General features: G+C 30.0%; 2 protein-coding genes across 2 annotated transcripts; one reads left to right on the top strand and one right to left on the bottom strand.

Annotated features, from left to right (window-relative positions):
• Positions 1 to 3,870: 3,870 nt before the first annotated feature.
• Positions 3,871 to 6,221, bottom strand: LOC148300701 (uncharacterized). Its single transcript, XM_088274410.1, has 2 exons — positions 5,966 to 6,221; positions 3,871 to 4,705 (listed from the first exon to the last, which is right to left on the bottom strand). The coding sequence occupies exons 1-2, from the start codon at positions 6,203 to 6,205 to the stop codon at positions 4,295 to 4,297; spliced, it is 651 nt and encodes a 216-aa protein (XP_088130536.1). The 5' UTR covers positions 6,206 to 6,221; the 3' UTR covers positions 3,871 to 4,294.
• A 1,626-nt stretch (positions 6,222 to 7,847) lies between these two features.
• Positions 7,848 to 12,239, top strand: LOC148300700 (uncharacterized). The gene is made up of 4 exons (XM_088274389.1): positions 7,848 to 8,097; positions 8,989 to 9,330; positions 10,968 to 11,246; positions 11,669 to 12,239. Exons 1-4 carry the CDS (start codon positions 7,867 to 7,869, stop codon positions 12,092 to 12,094), a joined length of 1,278 nt encoding a protein of 425 aa, XP_088130515.1. The 5' UTR covers positions 7,848 to 7,866; the 3' UTR covers positions 12,095 to 12,239.
• The last annotated feature ends 3,874 nt before the right edge of the window (positions 12,240 to 16,113 follow it).

The following is a 16,113-nucleotide window of genomic DNA, read 5'->3' as shown; positions in this document are numbered from 1 at the left end:
TAAATTGAATTTTCAACATATCATTTTAGTAAATAAACTTATATATTTGAATTAAACTTAAATTTTCATTATTTTTCAGGTCATCTTTAGTGATGAGTGCCGGTTAGAAGCCGTGACAGAGAGCCGTCAATTCGTCAGGAGAACATCAATGGAACGTTACAATGAGGCCTGTGTGGTAAAAGTTATCAAACAACCCCCGGCAACAATGATATGGTCATGTATTATTAACAATTTACCTGGACCGTTGTTTTTCGTGGAAGGAACAATGAACCAAAATTCCTATAAGCAGGTCCTCGAACGAATTTTATTGCCCTTCTACCATACACTCGACCCAATAGAAGGTCCATACACCTCCATGCAGGATGGGGCACCTTGCCACCGGGCTAAATCAATAATAAAATTTTTGTCTAACAAAAATCTGCCTTTGCTCCCCTGGCCTGGAAATTCTCCGGACCTTAATCCTATAGAAAACGTATGGAGCATGTTAAAAAATAAGGTATACTCATTTCCAAATCCGACAGTAGACTGTCTAAAAAAAATGTTCAAAAAATTTGGTCAGAAGACGAAGAAATAAAAAACATGATAAAACAGTGCATTTTAAGTATGCCAAAAAGAATTGAGGCAGTTATTTCTGCCAAAGGTGGAAATACTAAATACTAACTATATTTATATGAAAATATATGCATAATTTAAGCGTAATAAAGTGTTCATGTGTAAATAAAATTCAATGTTGTTTTATTCAAGGTTTTCTCTGAGTTATTCCTGTTTGAATTGAGAAATTGCGCGAAATTCTGCGTGGCCCTAATTCATTGAGTAGATACTGTATATATATATATATATATATATATATATATATATATATATATATATATATATATATATATATATATATATGTATATATATATATATATATATATATATATATATATATATATATATATATATATATAAATATATATATATATATATATATATATATATATATATATATATATATATATATATATATAATATATATATATATATATATATATATATATATATATATATATATATATATATATATATATATATATTTATATATATATATATATATATATTTATATATATATATATATATATATATATATATATATATATATATATATATATATATATATATATATATATATATATATATTTATATATATATATATATATATATATATATATATATATATATATATATATATATATATACATATATATATATATATATATATATATATATATATATATACAGTTTTAGCAAATAAAAATCTATCAGCGGAAGCTAAACTGACAGTACACAATGGAGTTCTGGTTCCAACCCTTATGTATGGAAGTGAAGCATGGAGTTGGCAAAAGAAGGATGAAAGCAGACTGAATGCAGTCGAAATGCGATCCCTCAGACGAATGTGTGGCAAAACGATGTTTGATAGATGTTCGAATGATGAAATAAGGAAAGAATGTAAGGCTGAGATAAGCATTATCGATAAAATTAAGAAAGGTGTGTTGAGATGGTTTGGACATGTGGAGCGTATGAGTGAAGAAAGAACGGTTAAACAAATTTATGGGGCGAATGTAGTTGGAAAAAGAAGCAGAGGACGACCGAGGAAAACTTGGCACAATCAGGTATGTCAAATACTTGAAAGCGGCCGGGTCAGGAGTCGTAATAATCGTCGGGTATGTATGAGGAGATGCATGAATGTAGAAGAGGCAAAGAATGTTTGCAAAGACAGAGTGGTGTGGCGTTTGATTCTCTCTGCCTACCCCTGCGGGGAAGCGGCGTGATGGTTAGTTAGTTATTTAGTTTTAAAACCCCTATCCGCACCCCAATGGTGCATAGGGCACTGCGTCATATAAACGCAGTGTTATCTTGATCGTTTACACATGAAGGAAAGGTGATCAGCCCTCCGCTTCAGATGCCAGTCCACGGTAATATTGAATAAATATTACAGTGAAAAAATCACTTATATTTATTGGACCCCCCCCTGGGAATCGAACCCGGGACCTCCAGAACGGTAGCCGAGCGTGCTGACCATTACACTACGGAGGCGGACAATATGCATTATTAAATTAAGTGTTTATAATAGTTTATATTAGTTGTAATATAAGCTAACATAAGAAATAATAATGATAAAAAAACTCCGTGCTTCACTTCCATACATTAGGGTTGGAACCATTTTAATTAGCAATGGTTAAATACGATGGCGGTAATTTATTAAGTTATTATCCAGCAGTAATCAGCAGGTACAGTGCTGTGTGCTATCATTCAACCTCTAAGATTACATAACATGCAGTTATCACTTTAATTAACAGTTGAAAGTGTTAATTAATTCCGATAGGCAGATATATATTTATCTTCATATTTCTCGATACGTACGTAATATGACAGAAATACAGTTCACGATAAATTGCATTGCTATCGTGTATATAATTTTTATGAGTAATAATGAAAAAAAACGTTAACTCGAAGATATGCAATTTATACCAATGATGCAGTATTATAAAGTTTTCAACGTTCTATAAAAATTGGTAAAATACACTAACTTGTTTGAAATGTCATATTTATTTGGTTTTAAAAGTAAATTCAACATTAAGTTAATGGCGAGTATTTTATTTAATTTTATTGTCCGCCTCCGTAGTGTTATGGTCAGCACGTTCGGCTACCGTACTGGAGGTCCCGGGTTCGATTCCCAGGGAGAGTCAAATAAATATAAGTGATTTTTTCACTCTAATATTTTTTCATTGTTATCCTGGATTGCTACCTGAAGCGGAGGGCTGATCACCTTTCCTTCACGTGTTAATGATCAAGATAACACCGCGTTTATATGATGCAGTGCCCTATGCACCATTGGGGTGCAAATGAGGGTTTGAATGAATGAATAAAAAAAAATATTCAGGCTTAATGTTTTTAATAACAGAGATTATTAAACAGGGATTTTAGAGTTAAAGTTTTTTGCCAGTATACCCACGATATTATGGCACAAAATTAATCACACTATCAGAAGATGTTTTAATTTTTGCAAATGGCGTCGTACGTTAATAAAATTTGACACTTCGCTCACTCCTTTCAAGAACGTCATAAATTTAAAAAATCGACAATTTTCAGCTGTGCATGTTTTCGGAATGTCCACAAAATGTACTTTATCCCAGCAAAAAAGGCATATTTTTAACATAATATTTACCCGCTACAGGGCAGAAAGTGTTGTTTTTGTATTTCGAAGAAAATGTTTTGTTTAATTATTTTTGTATATAAAATAAATATTTTTCAAATGGAGAAAAAACATTCAGGTTTTACCTAAAAAGATCTGTTGCACAGTAAAAAAGTTCAATAAGTTGCTTGATATTTATTTTTAATACATTGTGTTATATGTTTAAACTTTAAAAACGTGCTCCTGAAAAATCAAGTTTTTTGATTTATGACGTTCTTGAAAGGAGTGAGCGATTTGTACCCGTAATATATCAATATTTTTGTAAACTACAGCTGTCTAGTTCACAAATGTCAAAATGATTGACGTACGACCCAATTTACTTACGACGCAAAAATTAAAACATATTCCTAGAAGGTGATAAATTTTGCGCCATTCTGTATATTTATTTATTTAAACTTCATGTACAGCATACGTATTGATTTAATATAGCATATTTTTCAATGACAGTGATAGGTGAGAGCATGCATACCGCATTTATTGAACACATGATATACAGATTAAAACGGGGAATCCAATTATTATGATCATATATTGACAAAAATAAAATAATCGCAATTAATCAATCTCATTTTACGATAATTTTTACGAAAATAATATTAAACTTATATAATAAAATTCTAAAAGGTAAATATATTTTTTTTACTTTATTAACGGCCGTAGAAAATTTGTACCTACATAATATGTACAAAAATGCATAACACACTGTATAAAATAAAATGATAAAATAATATGTTTTCTCTTTTTAAGTTTATTATTGGTTCGACAAGTACTTTTCTAAACAAGGATGAACATATAAAACAAGGAATTATGCATTACCCTGAAATATTGTTATTATTAAATATAATTTATCTCCTATCCCCTTTTTATACATCAACGTCTCAAGGACACAACTCTAAAATGAAGACTGCTATATGGTGTTTGAAAATAGTGCAGTATGCATCAAAACACGTGTCACGGTAGATTAATAAAAAAGTGGTATTTACCAAGTGAATTTTCATTGAAAATATCTATAGATATAACGACAAATTAAAGGTCCGATTAAATTAATGTTAAACAATTATTTTGATCCCGAAATCTCCCTAAATCCGCACATTTCCAAATAAAAGACAACAGCATCTAACGAATCCAATCCGTTGCTTAAAAATATCTGGTTTGTGTCCATGAACCACTTATCGGCCAGCAAATTTTGGATCAAGCCTTCCAGTTCTTGAGTCTTCAGCCTCTGTGAGAAGAGAAGGAAGGCTGGGCTGGTCTCCAGTTTTGATTTGTGAAGCGCGTCGATGGCTGGCTTCGAGAACAGTTTGCGGATCTCATCCCGCATCTGGTTCAAAATGAGGACTGCTCTCTTAGGGTTGAACTTGTGGGTACTTGTCTTCGGAAATACTGGAGGTGGAAGGCCGATCAAATCGTGGAGAATCTTGAACATTTCGTACACTTCCAATCCAGAAGCATCCATGTATTTAAGGACCTATAACATACAAACATGACTGATATCAGAGAAGTTAACCCTAGATTTCTAAACTATCCTGTTACTGATATTCTCTTTTTTTTTTAAAGAGAAATATTTGTAATTAAAATGTAACTTTGTTTTAAAATCTCTATAAAATGAAAAATCAAAAATTAGTGCTTCAAATATAAATTATATAGATATGTTTGTGTTTTAATTATTTACAAAAATACTTCTATTTCATACTACTTTTGTGAGCCTTAGTGGCTCATTATTAGAAAAAGGTATCCTTTATGTCAAATACTTGAAAGCGTAAAAGAGTCGTAATAACCGTCGGGTATGTATGAGGAGATGCATGAATGTAGAAGAGGCGAAGAATGTTTTCAAAGACAGAGTGGTGTGGCGTTCGATTCTCTCTGCCTACCCCTGCGGGAAGCGGCGTGATGGATAGTTAGTTGGTTAGGTATCAAATTGTGGTAGAGTGGGCTCGAACCGAGAAATTCTGACTCAAGAGTCCACGGGACCACAACCCGACACCAATGTTTAGTAACAACATTGTTACTAAACATTCGTAAAAAATACGACATCCTAGCCACGGCCGAACCAACCCTGACTTTCGCAAGCGGCATTCGTTTGGGCGACAGAACATCAGATTATTCGGCGCTCAATGTCAAGCGCAATAACACAGGAAAAACAATCACTTTTAACCCTAGGTTACTTAACTACGAGTGACGTTATTACTAAATTTTCGTTAAAAATACGACAGAGAAATAAAACTGAAATAAATACGATAATTAAAAACTTTTATTATTTTAGAAGTAAAAGTAACGTTCTTTGGGTTCAAGAGATCACGAAATAATGAAAAAAAAGTACATTAAGAAGGCCGATTATTGCATATCAGGAGTTGCATTAATCGGCAGGTATGTATGAGGAGATGCATGAATGTGGAAGAGGCGAAAGTTTACAAAGATAGAGAGGTGGCATTGTATTCTCTCTACTCACTCGTTCTGGATGGGCAGAGAGGAGAAAACTATAAGTGAGACATAGGAGTATGCCTTGGCCTAAAAACATGAGATAGTAGTGTCACTATAGAACTCACTGTTTAACCCTAAATTACGGGATATTCGTAAAATTTACGACGGACATGCAATCTTTAGGGAGGTTTTACGTGGTAAATACCACTATTTCTTATAATGAAAAAGTGGTATTTACTAAGCAACACTTAAATTTAAAACGTTAATATAAATCTTGGCAAAATCGAATATGTAAATGTGTCGTTACCGCTAAGAAAGGTGGATGACTTTCTGATTCCAATATGAGTCGCTTGAACTCCGCATTGTTGATGACGTAATCGGCGACTATGAGGAAGTCCGGGTCTTGCTGATATCTGTCCCCTATTTCGAACAACTTGTCTTGAGGAATCAGATTCAGGAATTCTAACGCGTCGTTGGTCAACTCATTTTGAGCTAAAGCCTCTCCGAATAAGGACCCCGCTAAAAGAATCAACGTAAAAAACTTCATTTTAATAAAATTGATATTTAACTCTAGCTTAACGGTGGAATAAATACTGACTTTATTTATAGTTTGGCCATTTATATAGGAGTTAGAAAGAAATTTTGTTATTTTTCATTATTTATTATTAGTTTATTTTCAGATTGTAATCAACCTCTTATCGTCCATTATTGGAATTATTTGATCGATTGATTTTGCTTGAAGTTTTTATGTAATCGACTAATTGTTTACACAATGTTTTTTTTAAATAATTTTTTATTATCTTAACGAAAAATATTAAAGTGAAATCTCTCTAGATTGTTATGTGAGAACAACAATTCTTGCTAATCATTGCGATATAGAATAAAAGATACGTGGAAAACAAAAAAAAAACTAACTAACTAACCATCCGCTTCCCCGCAGGATTAGGCAGGGAGATAACGTCACACCGCTCTGTCTTTGCAAGCATACTTTTTGTCTTTGACAAAATTAGATTAATTGACCAAAATTAGATCGACAGTCGCCGTGGCGTGGTTGGGTAGACGCTCGACTGCGAAACTGGCGTCTTGGGTTCGATTTTTTGCAATTGCAAAATAAATTCAAAGATATTTTTTCAATTGGTGATGAATTTTTCACATCTACCTTGCTATCCTACCTGCAGACAAGTCTCTAAAAGTGGAAGCTTTCCGGGATCGATTTGAAAATTTTTAATGACCACTTATACTGAAATGTCTTGTGTTTTATGATTTTATAAATGGATGTATATACGTATGTATTTGTACATAATTTTTGACATCTCAACAAAGATAAAGAAGAATATGATATTAATAAGTCTGGGCATTTACTAGGCTTGCAACCGTCATGGGCTGGTTTAAATGATCGCTCATACGTGTAACATTCTACCCATGATTGACAACCACGCTACTGAAATTCTTGAAACTTCTTGATATATACCCAGAGTTCTATATTCTATTTATATTTAACAAATAAATGTAATAAAAAAATGTATAAAAAATATCACGATAACTTATAAATTGACTTTTGCTTGTATTTTAAATATTATGATATAAAAATTAATGCTTTGGTGAAGTGCCACGACTCACATCCGTACAGCAACATTGACAACACCAACATTAGCAAGAAACTAGCAAGTTTTGAAAATAGGTGCCTGAGGCGAATACTGGGTATAATAAAGTGGTATGACATCGTCAGGAATGACGAACTCAACAGCCCCTCATACTGGAAGTCCTGAAGAGGAGAAGGTGGACATGGTTGGGACATGTCCTTAGAATGACCTGAGAGCATCAACCCCTCATGTCTCTTCTTCCATTCTTCCAACCCTGACGACCATTCATCGACTATACTCAGCGGAACTTCGAGACGCCGGACTGATCTGGGAGGAAGCCAAGGAGATGGCGCGTGACAGAGTGACTTAGAGACGTCTTGTGTTGGCCATATGCTCCACCTAGGGAGTGAACATGGAAGAAGAAGAAAAATTTATTTAGTACGTGAATTGCTCACGTATCACTTTTAAATAATATATCGGATAAGTCATCGAAAATCTTATCTTTCCTTTTATTATTGTCAAATAAAAATAATAAATTTTAAATGTCTTCATTCTGTTTCTATATTATTTTCATAATCGCACAGTGATGAGGTAACAGTTGAATTTTCCGTCGCGCAATTAGTTCATGATGAAGCTATTTTTTATGGTATTTTTCCTAACATTTGGGTCGGGCTTCGGCAACGATCTGACGAATGATTTCAACGATTTCGTCGCGTTAATACCTATTGACGAAGTCAACCAAGTAGTAGAAAAGTATTATTTAGAGCAGGATTTCGTGGATGTGCTTATCTACGTATTGTATGGTGACTTTAAACTGGAACTTTTGAAGCTTGAACAGATTTCCGAGTTTTTGGAGGTTCGTATGAGAAGCATTAATTTTAATTTTTTATTTTCTATTTAATATTTTTACTCAATTATTTTTATCAAAAAACATGGACTAATTTCATTGTGATATTTTTTATCTGTAAAAATGAATTCTCGTGATTATTTTGTTGAAGTTTTGAATAACCTTTATTCTTTTGGAATAACTTATCAGAGGTGATAAAAACATTAAAATATGTTCAGTAAAATTGTATACCATGTAACCCCATGTGTTCTAGCCATTGCTGCTTTTCTTCTTTTCCTGTCTTTCCTACCAACTCCTTGTATTTAAACACACTTTTTTTCATTTAAATAAGTCGTTATATCTTCATTATATCTTTTGAAAATTCTATCCATTTCACGTGGGATGAGAATAAATTCTAAAATATTCTTAATATATCGAATATATAGTTCCATAATGATGCTGAATACACCGAAACACGTGTCACCATAAATTCAAATGAATAGTAGTATTTATCAAGTAAAATTTAAATTTAAATGTATTTTACATATTTCATTCGCGAATTTTTAGGTAACTGCCACATTTTTTTTATTACATTTAAAAATTTCAATAAACAGTGGTATTTGATAAGTAAAATTAAAATTTAAATGTAATTTACATATTTTATTCGCGAATTTTTAGATAACTGCTAATTTTTTTTATTACATTTAAAAATTTCAATAAATAGTGGTATTTGCTAAGTAAAATTAAAATTTAAATATATTTTACATATTTTATTCGCGAATTTTTAGATAACTGGTACATTTTTTTACTACATTTAAAAATTTCAATAAACAGTGGTATTTGATAAGTAAAATTAAAATTTAAATGTATTTTCCATGTTTTATTCGCGAATTTTTAGATTACTGGTATATTTTATTACAGTTAATTAAATTCATGGAAGAGTCTGGTGTGGATATGTACGAGACCCTAGATTTATTACACGAAACTCTCGGTATCCCTCCAATAGTAAGACCAGACTTCCACGAACCCAATCCACGCAGGGCTGCCAACATCGTCAACCAGTGCAGGGACGAGGTCAGAGCTCTGCTGCCTCAAGACGAAATCAACGCCCTTCACGACAAGAAGATGCTCGACAGCCCTGCCTTTCGGTACTTTGTTCAAAGGATGGAATCCGAAGAATTCGATGAAATAATCGATAATTTGGCCAATAACCTTGGGTATAGGGAAGTTTACGACGCCTGTATGGATAACGGCTTGGATCTTGTAGATAATATGATCTTTTATTTTGAACTGTATGGTTTAAGGCAGCTTCCTGCATTTCAGCAACTTAAATTAAAATATTGATATTTAACTTTCATGTAAAATTTAAAAATGCATAAAATAAATAACCACGTGTGTAAAGTGATCACTTAAACCAGCCTATGACGGTCGTCAGCCCCGTTAATGCCCAGACTTCCATATTCTTCTTCATCTTTGATGAGATGTCAAAAAATAAAATAAATAACCAATTAAACTTAATCTCTGTATTTCTCTTTCACTCTCTCTCTCTCTCTCTCACACACACACACACACATTGTATATATATATATATATATATATATATGTATATAAATATATATATATATATATATATATATATATATATATATATATATATATATATACATATATATATATATATATATATATATATATATAAATAAATATATATATATATATATATATATATATATATATATATATATATATATATATATATATATATATATATATAAATATATATATATATATATATATATATATATATATATATATATATATATATATATATATATATATATAAATAAATATATATATATATATATATATATATATATATATATATATATATATATATATATATATATATATATATATATATATATATATATATATATATATATATATATATATATATATATATATATATATATATATATATATATATATATATATATATATATATATATATATATATATATATATATATATATATATATATATATATATATATATATATATATATATATATATATATATATATATATATATATATATATATATATATATATATATATATATATATATATATATATATATATATATATATATATATATATATATAATATATATATATATATATATATATATATATATATATATATATATATATATATATATATATATATATATATATATATATATATATATATATATATATATATATATATATATATATATATATATATATATATATATATATATATATATATATATATATATATATATATATATATATATATATATATATATATATATATATATATATATATATATATATATATATATATATATATATATATATATATATATATATATAGGCTGACATTTTAAAATGCAGATTTTTCGAGGCTTTCTTGAGCAAGTATTGTACATAAATGGTGCTTCATAAAACCCTATCGCAAATGTATTATCATTCCCAAGTATAACCAAAATTATCCGCAATATTTTGCGAAGTCGTTTTTAAAACGCAGAATTTTATATCACAGATTTTTGAAACTCCCTTGAGCTACAGTTTTATGTTAATTGCGCTTTATAAATAAATATTTCATCACAATTATTATAAAGTAAATATTTTGCAGTAATTTTTAAAACGTTTTTCAAAACTTCTTTCAGCAAGTATTTTACGAATAAAGCGCCCTAACGTAAATATTTTACTTGTATTTAGAAATTGCGCCAGATTTACAATAACATAGCCATTTGATTATTTGTAATATCAATTTAATCAAAACTCTTATCTTTTACTTTGTTCTTTATTAAAATATAAGAATCGGCGATAAATTTTTATATAATTTATTTAGTCGGTAGCCGTTGTTCTTGTAAAGTTAGATATAAAAAATAATTTATTCAGAATGCAGTCAGTTTATTTAGTATTTTTGTTAACCCTCAGTTTGTGCTCATGTAACGAGTTGACAAATGATATCAACGATTTTGTGGAATTGGTACCCATGGACAAAGTCAACGAAATTACAGATAGATACATGTTGATTCAGGATTTTGTAGATGTAGCAATATATGTAACCTTTGGGAACTACAAATATGAACTATTGAAGCTAGAGAAAATCCCTGAATTTTTGGAGGTATGATTTTTTAAATTGTTGTTTTATTCAATAAAACCCGTCTAAAAGTTATATGTGTTTTAAAAAAAGTCTTTAAACGAATTGATAATTATGATATCTCAACATGATGAGGAAAGTATATGGATGTCTGGGTATTTAGAGGCCCTTCGACCTTTCAAAGGCTGGTTTAAGTGGTCATTTTCTACAAGTTTCATTCACAATTCTACCCACGATTCATAACCACACTACTTGAATTTCGGAGTTTATATTTATCCTTCAATTGACGCCTTCTTTCCCATGTAACTTCTTGGTTGCAATAATGGGTAGAATTGGTGAATGTTATACGTGTGTAAAGTCATCACTTAAACCAGCCTTTGACGGTCGTCAGCCCCGTAAATGCCCAGGCTCATTTTATTTATTTTCATTTTTCGCTGTTTCTGCAGCTCGTTAACTTCATGGAAGCATCAGGAGTGGAGGCATACTTGTACTTGGATTTGTTACACGAGGGTCTAGGTATCCCACCAATAGAGAGACCGGAATCCCACAAACCCAATCCACGCAGGGCTGCCAACATCGTCAACCAGTGCAGAGATGAGGTCAGAGCTATAATGCCACAAGACGAAATCAACGCCCTTCACGACAAGAAGATGCTCGACAGTCCAGCCTTCCAATACTTTGTACAAAGGGTGGAATCCGATGAATTCAATCAAACAATTGAAAACCTCGCCAAAAATGAAGAATATCGACAGGTTTACGATGCATGTATGGACAATGGTCTGGATATCGTGGACAATTGGATATTCTATCTCGAATTGTTCGGTTTGAGGCAGTTTCCTGTATTGCAGAAACTTAAAATCATAAACGAATAAAGTATAATCCCATAAAATATTGATGTTTTATTAAAATGTTTTCAATGGCATTTCTTGGTGGAACTACACATTATATAAGGATAAAATAATAAATTGGCAGTAAATAATTGAGTCTTGATACTGAACCTAATGTATGAAAGTGAAGCGTCGAGTTGTCAAGAATATAATCCCATCAAAATGTTAATAAATTTACTTTAAATAATATTGTCTTATTAAAATATTTTAACTGACATTTTTTACTGGAACTGCACATTATATAAGGACGAAACAATAAACTGGCAGTAAACAATTACAATGGAGTATTGGTACCAACTTTAATGTATGGAAGTGAAGCATGGAGTTGACTAGAATAGAATCCTATAAAAATATTAATAAATTTACTTGAAATAATATTGTTTTATTTAAATGTTTTATGCTGGCATTTCTTGGTAGAACTACACATTTTATATAGTCAAAACAATAAACTGGTAGAAATCAATGGAATCCTCATACCAAACCTAATGTATACAAGAAAAGCAAAGAGCGGGCAAGAATAGAATTCAATCAAAATATATATTTTTTATATTAAATAATATTGTTTTATTAAAATGTTTTTACTGTCATTTTTGGTGGAACTGCACATTATATAAGGAAAAAATAATAAACTGGTAGTAAACAATTACAATGGAGTATTGGTAACAACTTTAATGTATGGAAGTGAAGCATGGAGTTGGCTAGAATAGAATCCTATCAAAATAAAAGTAATTCACTTTAAGTAATATTGTTTTATTTTAATGTTTTTTTTTATCTGACATTTCTTAACTGTATTTCTTGTAAAAATAAAATATCTAACTGGCAGTAAGCAATGAAGTGATGCATGGATTTGGCAAAAGAAGGATGCCACCTCTCAGACGAATGTTCGTCAAAACGATGTATGATAGATGTTCGAATGGTGAAATAAGGCAAGAATACAGGACAATATAAGTTTTATCTATAGTGTCAAGAAATATGTGTTCATATATTTTGGACATGTTCAATGAATGAACAAGAAATGAACGATAAAATATGCAAATGTGAGGAGAATGTACTTGAAATTAGACATAGGGAAAGACCGATGAAAACTTGACATGATCAAGTATTTCAAATACTTGAGAGTGGTCAGGTCAGAAGTGGAAATAATCGGCTGGTATGTATGAGGAGAAGCATGAATGTTGAAGAGACGAAGAATGTTTGCAAAGACAGAGTAGGGCAGCGTTCTATTCTCTCTGCCCACCCCTGCGGGAAGCGGTGTGATGGTTAGTTAGTTAGGAATTTAATTAGGTAGTAGTTAGTGAACCCAATGTAAAAAAAGTTCAGTACATATTCGGATTACGAATTTATTTTTCATACGATTCTCCAGGTTTAAAAAAATCAAAACGTTTTTTTTTAGTTAGCGACCACTTGTTTCATGTAATAAAAGTGAAACAACCTACATATTTGAGTTGTTGTTTTATTTTTATATAATATTGTCCTTTTATATGTTCTATGTTTAAATATCGTTCACTCCTTTCAACAACGTCATTGTCTTTTTATATGTTCTATGTTTAAATATCGCCCACTCCTTTCAACAACGTCATTGTCTTTTATATGTTCTATGTTTAAATATCGTCCACTCCTTTCAACAACGTCATAAATAAAATAACCACTTGATTTTTCAGGAGATCGTTTTTTTTAAGTTTAAAAATATATTGAAAAGCATTGAAAATAAATATCAAGCCATTTATTGAACTTTTTACTGTGCAACAGATCTTTTTAGGTAAAACCTGAATGGTTTTTCTCCATTTGAAAAATATTTACTATATTTAAAAAAAAAAATTAACAAAACATCTTTTCTTCAAAATACAAAAACAACATTTTTGGCCCTGTAGCGGGTAAATATTAAGTTAAAAATATACCGCTTTTGCTGGGATATAGTACATTTTCTGGGCATCGTAAAATATGCACAACTAAAATTTACGATTTTTGATTTTTGGTCCGTGAAAGGAGTGAGCGATATGTGTTAATGTAATGTGTTATGTGTAAATAGTACAAAGCGGGCAAAGATTCGAAATAAAATATTCACAGAAAAAAGTGTGACATAGATTAAAATATTTTTTATTTCATATTATCACGATTAGGTATTACAAATTTGCACGATAATTGTTCTTTACTATATACTTTATTATCTTGTAAGGTCCAAAGACCGCAGAGATATCAAATTTGTTTAATTTATTTATTAAGCATTTAATTTGTTGAACAAAATGATGATTTCAATATATAAAATACTTGTACATTACAATTTTCCAGATTATTAATGTGAACACGACTAGTTTCGAGAACTACAGATGTTCTCATCAACATATGAAAATACGACTGTTTTTTTACCTGCTGAAGAGAACATATTTTGTAGTTTAACTGGTCGTATATACATTAAACAAGCCGTTAAACAAGGTTCAATTTTTATATTTAATTGCAATTTAAAAAATAAGACTCGACACTGGCATAAACATCCTCTCACTGTGTGACTGCCAAATAAAAAAAAATAAAAAAAATATTTTTCTGTGCTGAGAATTGCCTATACGCCAGGCGCAATATGTACGTATCGTATTATTCAAAAATAGTGTTCTCAAATACTATGAATAAAATTTTTGAATTTGAAATTTTAACCTTACAAAATGGCGATTGATTTTCTGTATAAGGTCTACTATTGTATATATTTATGCATAATAATTGATCAATAGCTAGCTGTACTCGGAAATGCGGCAACTCGGAAAAATAATGAAAATAGAAGTACATTCCGTCTGTAATTTGTTATTTTATAATGCTTGTAAAGCAATGAAAATATTTATAGAATTTCTAAAATAACAAGGCAATCGTCACAGCAGCTATCAAAAAGCACACTGTCTACCATAATAAATGGTTAGTTTTGTGTACGAGTAAATGTGTGTTTTAGCATATATCGCTCACTCCTTTCAAGAACGTCATAAATCGAAAATCGTCAATTTTCAGTTTTGCATGTTTTCGGAATACCCAAAAAAATGTACTATATAACAGCAAAAGAGGCATATTTTTAACTTAATATTTACCCGCTACAGGGCAGAAAGTGTTGTTTTTGCATTTTGAAGAAAAGGTATTGCTTAGTAATTTTTTTAAATATACTAAATATTTTTCAAATAGAGAAAAAAACTTCAGGTTGTACCTAAAAAGATCAATTGCACAGTAAAAAGTTCAGTAAGTGGCTTGATATTTATTTTTAATACATTGTATTATATTTTCAACATTTAAACACGTTCTCCTGAAAAATCAAGTATTTTGATTTATGACGTTCTTGAAAGGAGTGAGCGATATATTCTAACATGTGATAGGTACATAAAAGTACACGCGTATTTGAATGTAACATGGTATAAATCTTTTCAAGCAATCTTCAAGAGATTGGATATTTTGAAAAAACAAATCTTATCATTTTTATTTAAAAAGATAAACATTCTATATTTAGAATTAAAAAACTCCATAAACAATGTTTGCTTCTGCGTCAGTTGACTTTAAAAAAACACTGATAATTACATTGTTAGAAGGTGTAAAGATCACAACACTTAAGATAAGGTTTTGATAATATTATATTTTAATTAATTAGTGATCGTGCCCTCTTTTAATTCGATACATTTATTTTGTTTCAATATTTACCTTATCTAGATAAGTAAACGGAGCTAGATTAAAAAATATATGTTGAGAAATTTTTATCATTTATAAAAATTGGGCGCATATCGAATTAAAGTATTTGATTGGTCAATAAATAGTTCAGGTTCAATTGAATCATCACAATATAAAGAGTATTTTTATAAGAGGTTTGGTTTTTAAAATTATCAATATTGTTTTAACAGACTGTTAATTTGAAAGTTGACAGTTGATTTGTAATCAGTACGTATTGCTTTTTCACTATGAATAGACTGAATGATCATTATGCGCGTCGTAGGTTCAGTGAACGGGCCGAAAACAATATCCAGCTTGATCCTTTTTTTCAT

The sequence above is a fragment of the Brachycentrus maculatus genome, unplaced genomic scaffold (genome assembly GCF_059751285.1).
Source record: "Brachycentrus maculatus isolate JH-2025_06_01 unplaced genomic scaffold, ASM5975128v1 h1tg000667l, whole genome shotgun sequence".
NCBI classification, from domain to species: Eukaryota; Metazoa; Arthropoda; class Insecta; order Trichoptera; family Brachycentridae; genus Brachycentrus; species Brachycentrus maculatus.
This window is presented reverse-complemented; position numbering and strand designations above follow the sequence as displayed.